Here is a 9,140-nt window from a genome sequence, read left to right on the forward strand (position 1 = left end):
GGCGAACGCCGCGCCGGGCCCGCTCCCCGACACCTTTATAGCGGCTCGGCCCCCCCTCCCCGCCTGGCCCCGGGGGACGGTGGAGCCCCGGCACCCACGGGTGGCGTCCCCCCGCCCCCGGGAGAAGCGAAGCCCGAGCTAATGAAGCGCTGCCCTCCACCTGCTGGCCGAGCCCCGGTCAAACGGCGGCTCCCAAAGGTGAGAGAGGGCGAAAGGCTCCGTCCCAGGCGGCTCCGCTCGCCCCGGGCAACGGGAGGGCACCGCGGGGCGAGCGCGGCCTGAGTCACCCCCCGCAAACAAAGGGAAACAAAGCTCCGCGACTGCCGGGTGAAAACCCCCCTGGCTAAAGGAGTTTATTTGTAAACTGTTTCTCTTTCCTCTGAGCGCACCCGAAGAGCTGCACCGGGTAATAAAGAACACATAGAATACACAAGGTGGTTTTACACACGCTGAAGCACAGCTTGAACACGAGCTCTGAAAGACACCACTCAAGCTTGGCTTTGAAGGTGTAGCTTGGATCCCTCCCTGCAACTAGCTTCACTGCTGGGGTTCCAGGGACATACAAGAGTCTCTTATCTTTTAAAAGAAGTGCAGACAAAGCTTTTTTCCCCACCTGCACATCTTTGTACATCTGCCTTACAGCCGCAGGGAGGGGCTGGCATTGCTTTCATTTCAAGCAATGGAAGGAGCTAATTCTCTTTCTCCATACCAATTTCAGAGACAGAAATGCCAAATTTAAGCGTTACAGCCGTTTTAAGTTTTGGATATCATTCTGTTCATCACTGTTTACAGGAATATTCAAGACAGCAGCTGAAATGTGCCATCTACTGGACACAGGTGCCCAATAAATAAGAAAATGCATAACCCAGACTCTGATTTGACTTGGCAGAATCCACTCTGGTTACTCTGAAGTGTTTCAGTGCAGTCAGAGCTCAGGGGGAGAACCCACACACTGCTTGGATGAATGATCCAAGAAGCAGACACACACACACAGAGAAGGCTGCTAACAAATATCCAGATAATGTCTGCAAAATCCATTTAATATCAAAAGTTAGATTATTTTTAAAAAAATTAGAGCCACACTTCAGCTCCTCAAACCAAGTTAGTAGTGAATAAAGGATAAACAGAGCAGGAAACAAAATTTCAGATAGAACAGTTCAAAGAGAAAAAAAAAATGTATTTTTCACTCTTACTCATACAATAATATTAGTGAACATAACCCATAATATGTTGTAGTGCATTTGTCAGTTAACTTTTGATGGGGGCTTTGTCATGCACCCTCAGTGTTTGTGTCAGCTCCAAAGGAAGCTGTTCACAGGTCTTGATGGAAACAAAATGGTTCAGACATTCCTAGACCAAGCCAGAACAGGAAGCACATTTTACAGTGCTAAGACTAAAAGTCTTAATTCTTTTAAACAAAAGTTGCACAAGAGACAAAGTACTCTGAAGTCATCCCAAAGGAAGTACAACAGGTATGTGCCCACAAGACACTGAACTCCAGGTATGGCCTCATCTCCCACTCACACATGCAAAAAAACAACAATTAGGGAATATATTCCCATTAATATTCTTATATGTCCATCAAAAGAGCTAGCTTCTCATTCCTAATACTAGAAACATTTACATCAGGGCTGCACCTAAAAATGGGCAAAGCTATCTTGGAGTGCTAAGTTGCTACTTCCTGGTCTTGGTTTTAAAAAGATGTTCTCCAAAGATGTGTATATACACATTTTATAGAATCACAAAATCGTCTAGGTTGGAAAGGACCTTTAAGATCATCTAGTCCAACCATCAACCTAACCCTGATGAAAAACATCACTAAACCATGTCCCTCAACACCACGTCTACCCATCTTTTAAATACCTCCGGGGATGGTGACTCTACCACTTCCCTGGGCAGCCTGTTCCAGTGCTTTTGGTGAAGAAATTTTTCCCAATATCCTTCCTAAAGCCATTTCCTCTCATCTTCTCACCTGTTCCTTGGGAGAAGAGACCGACCCCCCCTGGCTACCCCCTCCTTTCCGGGAGTTGGAGAGATCTTTCAGTGGAAAACTTTTTCCTAATATCCAACCTGAACCTCCCCTGATGCAACTTGAAGCCATTTCCTCTCATCTTCTCACCTGTTCCTTGGGAGAAGAGACCGACCCCCCCTACAGTATGTATGTATACCTACACAATGGCATGAGAGGATAATTGAACTGAAGAGTTAGCCCAGTGCATTTCAGGAGGCTTAAACAATGGAAAAACAATACAGCTGAAGATAAGAATCTGCAACTGCCCCAACAGACCCATTACAACTTTATTGTAAAAATAGTGTATATCTTGCTGGTCAGACTTAGAATAAAATTAGCTTTATGGCTCTTTATAAAAGTTGTTTCGGAGGCTTAAACAATGGAAAAACAATACAGCTGAAGATAAGAATCTGCAACTGCCCCAACAGACCCATTACAACTTTATTGTAAAAATAGTGTATATCTTGCTGGTCAGACTTAGAATAAAATTAGCTTTATGGCTCTTTATAAAAGTTGTTTCCCCTCATGCCAAAGATAAAGTAGAAATAAAAGCCAATATTAAAAAGAAAAAAAATGAGTATACCTTGATGTGAGCTAAATCTCCAAAGCCACTCTGAGCAAGATTAGTCTGACTCAGACTTATTTTTTTTCAAGTTTACATAAATTAAAGCCAGAGCATTAGCAACCCTAAAAAGCAGTAATGAGTTCACTCTTCAGGTTAAACATCCAGAATTAAAATCAACCTTCACCACTAATGCATATAAAAAGAACATGCAAGTAGTTACAGTATAAATAAACCCCCCATTTTTTTTTTTAATTGCTTAAATTGCATAGTATAAAACAAAGTGCTGGAGAGTGACACACACAAGTATTAAAAAAAGTAAAAGTGCTGGAAGAAAGCGGAAGAACTGACAGGTACAAAGTGACAGCAGTTTGAGACCCGAGCTTTTTTTGCTCCGCATTCAGTGGGGTGATCATCTATTCAGGGAGAAGAGGGACACGTCGCGGAGGCTGCGCAGGCTGGTGCTGATGTCACGCCTCTGTTTCAGGTTGGATCTCCCCGGGTATCGCGTCATGTAGTTTTCAGGCACGCGGCCTCTCCGGGACAGGATATCCACCATGTGGCTGAGCTTCGACCTGATGGTGGAGTAGTGGAATTGCCTCTCTTTGTGCAGTTTGTGGAAATACTCTGCCCTGTGACTACTGGGATATTCGAAGGACCGGAGAGAAGACACTGAGCCGGTAGAGCTTGTAAGGGAGCACTGGGACGACGATGAAGACAGCGATCGCAGACTAGAACTTGATACAACCTTTCCAAGCAGAAAAGGTTCTTCTTTGGACAACTTTCTCTGAAGCAGGGGTGTTTCTGTGCACTCACCTTCCTTTGTCTGCGTCACTGCAGTCTTCAGCAAAACTGATGTCTGAGTGCCCATCATTCTAGCAGGGACAGAAGTCTGAGTGCCAGTTTCTGCCGTTCCGGCACCGGTCTGTGTGGCAGCATTACACTTGGTCACCACAGGCACCTCCTCCCACGGGCCAGTTTGAGTCGATGCATTTCTCCGTTCCACTATGGCCTCTTGATCACTGAACCACTCCTCTTCACAGAGGAAAGAACGTCCCAGGTCACAAAGTTTTCCTCCAGGAGTACCTTCAGCCTGATCTTTCAACAATCTCTTTGGAGTACTAGAGAGTCTGGCAAATTCTGCTCTCAAGTTCTCTTCCACAGTATATTTTCTAGGGGACTCTGTTCTGTTTGGGAGGTGGTCAAATATCCCGCTGTTCCTGCAGCTGGATGGCCACTTCGGGTTGATGGGCATTGACTGGGCATAAAGAATTCTGAACTGGAGATCAAAGTGTTCAACCACCTGACCTGACAGTAGCAGCAAATTACTACTGTTCAGCTTCCCATCGGACCACGTGAAGCTGTTGAAAACAAACCAAAATTCACAGTTAATCTCCAGTGCATTTCAGCACATACAGCTACAGACAGCACAACTCAGGAGTGCTGGGCATAAGGAAGGCATAAAGTTGATAGACAATTCACTCCCTCTTCTTCAGGAAGAATTCTATTTAGCCATGGCCAAGGGCTTTGCTAGCAACAAGTTATATAAACCAGTTTTCCAAAGCTGTTCCCAGTTTTGTGCTAGTCACACTTGGACTCAACTAGTCCACTTGCCATTGGGATGCACTGATATCAGGCACAAAGCAAAGTTAATACATCCTTCTTGCAGAACCCCCTCCACTTCCCATAGCTTCATCAGACACCAGCAGACCCCAATACTTGCCTGTAGGAGCCTGTTATCACTCTAATGCCATCAATTAACATGAACTTCTCATGGACTTTCCCAACAATTTTGGCACCCGACCTCATGTAGTACGTGTTCCCAGTGAGAGTTCGAACTCTCATCAGCTGTTTCAGAAGAGAAAGGAAAAATAATATTAGATTGAAGTTAACTTCCAGAAAGTTTTGATTAGTATTTCTACCTAAAAGCAGCTACGCACTCAATGGAAGACAGGAATGAAATGAACTTCCTATGTGTGAGTCTTATTAGCTACATGGTGTTTAATTTCTGTTATACTGGGAGAGTCTGGACAGTCAAGCCGGCAAGAACAGCTCATTCCAACTAATTACTGCCCACAAAGTGAGGAGTGTTCCCCATCCAGAGAAACTCTCACTAGTATGAACATAAGCCTGTCCTATGACAAGACAGTCATGTCAGCTTATATTCAGAGGAATTAAACACCCAGGTTACAGTATCCAAACCCTTTTAAAAGGAAGCAACCATGCCTTAGTGAAGAAATGAGATGTTACCAAAGTTATACCACCCTTGAGCTTCCCATGTTTCTGTTTCCCTTAGCAAGCAGTTCCTTGAGCCAAGGAATAAAGCTACTTAGATCTTGCAAAATCCTTGGAAATTGTTGTTTCCTCAGGACAGGGTTCACAGAGTACACTCCACCCAGCACACAGGGCTGTTGCACAGCACACCTGTAGCTCCTACACACGAGTAGTGTAGGGTAGGAGAACATGTGCCTTTTCAATGTTTTTTGCTGAGTTTGTGAGCAGTTTCACATGTTGGATTAGAACACTCCACCCAGCACACAGGGCTGTTGCACAGCACACCTGTAGCTCCTACACACGAGTAGTGTAGGGTAGGAGAACATGTGCCTTTTCTATGTTTTTTGCTGAGTTTGTGAGCAGTTTCACATGTTGGATTAGAAACAGTACAGAAACCACATGCTATTGAGCCTTGATCTTCAGAAGCTGAGAAACATTTCAGAAAATTCCCTTTAATATCAGCTACTGAACAGACAGGATGCTTTAGTCTTTCAAGAGTCTGATGTTTTAGAGAAGAGTATCTTTGATATCCATAACTATAAACTGTACCACAAAAAATTTAAACAAACCACACCCACCCACGTTTCATACTTACACTTTCCTCCTCAGGACAAACTCCTAAGTTCTTGCACATTTCCAAGAAATGAGGTAAAAAGTCCTGGTCAAGAAGAATATAGACAGGGACTCTGCGGTTGTTATAGGCATCCTGAAGGTCACCAAAGATATCGATATCTGTGAAGGAATCCATCACAAGGGCAATCACCTGCAAAAAAAAAATCCCAACAAAACTTGTTCAAAGGCTTTATTTTACACAGGGCCAGATCACCGCCTCCCCCAGACATTTCTTCTGCTGCTGTCATCGAGGCCAAGATACACATTTCTTTGTGCTGCTGCACAGGCCCTGGCAAGTTAGAGAAGATTTCTGTATCCCACAATGTTTCTGTAAGTGCACTGTGCCCTGGAGTGCAAAGCATAAGACTGAAGAAGTTTTTTTGTCATGTCTATTGCTGCTTTTGTATGCTTTCACAGCCGACTTCCCGTAATAGTCTCCCATAATATGGCCCTTTGATAACATCAGGGAAGCTATCACATCCAGAATTGGGAATCCAGACAAGCCATCTCCACTCCTGTGCTCCCAGTATGGCATACCTGCTACAGCCTGCAGGAGAATGATCCCAAACAGCATCCTGTCACAGCCAAACATCTCACAAACCCCAACTGATCTGTGTCTTTGTGTGCTAGGAAGGCAATGCTGTCCCTACGTAAGTTACCAAGAGTAACCAACCAGTACCAACTAGTTCTGTGACAACATATAAACTGAATACACTATTTCCAGACTCTTACTAGACATATTCTGAGTTTCCATCCCATGCCTTCAGAAGAAGTCCTTCCACTAGCTCAACAGCTCTTTACAGAAGGCAAGTCCTAAGATGGGAAGATTTTCTCTCAATGGGCTAAGGCAGCAGTCCTACATCTACAAACAATCTCTCCAACTAATTCAGAGCCACATCACACAGTGCCTCAGTGCTACAATTCTCACCCTTCAGAACCAGGAACACACATCTGTGTGGGAACACAAAGGCAGAAAGGATTTGGCTTCATGACTTTTCTATTCTCTATTAGACCAGAATCAAGGACAGCTATTAAACAACTGCCACAGGTACCTGGCACACACCCTTATCACACGAGGCAGCCACACACTGCTGCAACACACCCAAGGTGTATACACATGCAATAACTGCTCTGTGTGTGGCACTGCCTGTACTCAGGGAAACGTTTCCCACAAGAACAGGCTAAACTCTGCATTCCCACCTGCTCCCTAAGGGGCTGGGTCCATATGGATGAGTTCTTATACATAACACACGCAGGCACCTTGGTATTTCTACATATAGTTTATGCTCATGCTTCTTGCGTGTCTCCTGTGCTCTTTTCCACCCAACCACCAGTCTAAGTGTCAAAGGAAGATAAAGAAAAATAAGATGCTTATGAAAAGACCAGATGAATAAGAAGAAAACCCCTGAAAACCCAACAATTCACTTTAACCCCCTTGGAAACACTAGTGCCTTCAAATGACTACTCCATTAGTAACGTGTTTGAGTTCTAATCCCTGAATTAGCAGCTGAAACAGAAATACACAAGAACCACAGAATCATCTAGGTTGAAAGGGACATTTAAGATCATCTAGTCCAACCATCAACCTAGCTCTGATAAAAAGCCATCACTAAACCATGTCACTAAGCACTATGTCTACTCATCTTTTAAACACCTCCAGGGATGGTGCCTCAACCACTTCCCTGGGCAGCCCATTCCAAGGCTTAATAACACTTTCAGTGGAAAAATGTTTCCTAATCTCTAATCTGAACCTCTCCTGGCACAACTTGAGGCCATTTCCTCTTGTCCCATGGCCTGTTCCTTGGGAGAAGAGACCCATCCCCTTCTGGCTACACCCTCCTTTCAGGGAGTTGCCGAGAGCAAGGTCTCCCCTCAGCCTCCTCTTCTCCAGGCTGAACACCCCCAGCTCCCTCAGCCTCTCCTCATCAGACTTACTCTCCAGACCCCTCACTGCTTCGTTGCCCTTCCCTGGACACATTCGAGCAAGCTGAGAAGAAACTACACAGAATGGAAGAAACTATTATTCTGAATTTTTCTGTTCCCCACATTACAGAATCACAGAATCACAGAATTACCCTGCTCCCTAAGGGGCTGGGTCCATATGGATGAGTTCTTATACATAACACACGCAGGCACCTTGGTATTTCTACATATAGTTTATGCTCATGCTTCTTGCGTGTCTCCTGTGCTCTTTTCCACCCAACCACCAGTCTAAGTGTCAAAGGAAGATAAAGAAAAATAAGATGCTTATGAAAAGACCAGATGAATAAGAAGAAAACCCCTGAAAACCCAACAATTCACTTTAACCCCCTTGGAAACACTAGTGCCTTCAAATGACTACTCCATTAGTAACGTGTTTGAGTTCTAATCCCTGAATTAGCAGCTGAAACAGAAATACACAAGAACCACAGAATCATCTAGGTTGAAAGGGACATTTAAGATCATCTAGTCCAACCATCAACCTAGCTCTGATAAAAAGCCATCACTAAACCATGTCACTAAGCACTATGTCTACTCATCTTTTAAACACCTCCAGGGATGGTGCCTCAACCACTTCCCTGGGCAGCCCATTCCAAGGCTTAATAACACTTTCAGTGGAAAAATGTTTCCTAATCTCTAATCTGAACCTCTCCTGGCACAACTTGAGGCCATTTCCTCTTGTCCCATGGCCTGTTCCTTGGGAGAAGAGACCCATCCCCTTCTGGCTACACCCTCCTTTCAGGGAGTTGCCGAGAGCAAGGTCTCCCCTCAGCCTCCTCTTCTCCAGGCTGAACACCCCCAGCTCCCTCAGCCTCTCCTCATCAGACTTACTCTCCAGACCCCTCACTGCTTCGTTGCCCTTCCCTGGACCTGCTCAAAATGAGAAAAGTACCATTACATTTGGAGGAAAGAGAGGAAAAACCTTTTCTCTACACTCACCCATTCAGGATAGCAGAGGCAAGACAGCAACAGTGTCCCCTTTAGCCACTCAAGCTAACCGCATTTGAGCAAGCTGAGAAGAAACTACACAGTATGGAAGAAACTATTATTCCGAATTTTTCTGTTCCCCACATTAACCCCAAGAACTCAGACATGATTGAGCAATACTGCACAGCATCTGATATTCAGTAAATTATAGGGGGGCAAAATTTCTGTCCATTCCATGTCCACACTTAAGCTCCCTGGATCAGGCACGTACACGGCAGCGCAGGACCAGCTCGCCTGGCTCTTGGCTCAGCGCGAGGGAAGGCACTAGGCTGGATGCTACAAGCAAGAACATTACAAACAAATACAGCTTTTTGGAGACACAGATGTTTTCATGGAGTTTGCTTGAGTCACCAGACTGGTCTCATCTACCTGAAAAGGACCCCTTGAGAACAGCGCTTCCTCCAGGACCGTTTCTGGCAAGAAGCACATTGTTCATGTCATCCTCACACACACCCTAGGCTTCTGCCCTCCAAAAGGGGCAGGGACTAAGCTCAGTGGATGATTCAGGGTGTGCCATGTGTGAGCACACAGACACAGAGCCAGGGGTTGCTTCACCCAGCCACCCGAAAAGGAAGCTACACATTTAAATTTCGGTTAAGCCAATTGAATGGCTGCAGAAGAGAAGGGTGGTTCCCTCCTAGGGATTACCGTTGGAGGCTATGAACTCAGGAACACAATGAGTTATGAAGAACAGTTAGAAGTTCCTATGCCCAC

The 9,140-nt window shown here is 45.0% G+C and overlaps 1 protein-coding gene across 1 annotated transcript in view; it reads right to left on the minus strand.

Annotated features, from left to right (window-relative positions):
• Positions 1-2,383: 2,383 nt before the first annotated feature.
• LOC106887615 (protein FAM83D-B-like) overlaps positions 2,384-9,140 on the minus strand; it is an 18,514-nt gene continuing 11,757 nt past the window's right edge. Inside the window, exons 2-4 of the mRNA XM_014941242.1 lie at positions 5,443-5,610; positions 4,297-4,421; positions 2,384-3,934 (exon numbers count right to left, since the gene is read on the minus strand). Coding sequence (XP_014796728.1) covers positions 2,986-3,934; positions 4,297-4,421; positions 5,443-5,610 — 1,242 coding nt within the window. The 3' untranslated portion in view covers positions 2,384-2,985. The remainder of the gene's footprint in view (positions 3,935-4,296; positions 4,422-5,442; positions 5,611-9,140) is intronic.

This window comes from Calidris pugnax, unplaced genomic scaffold (genome assembly GCF_001431845.1).
Source record: "Calidris pugnax isolate Ruff unplaced genomic scaffold, ASM143184v1 scaffold55, whole genome shotgun sequence".
NCBI lineage: Eukaryota > Metazoa > Chordata > Aves > Charadriiformes > Scolopacidae > Calidris > Calidris pugnax.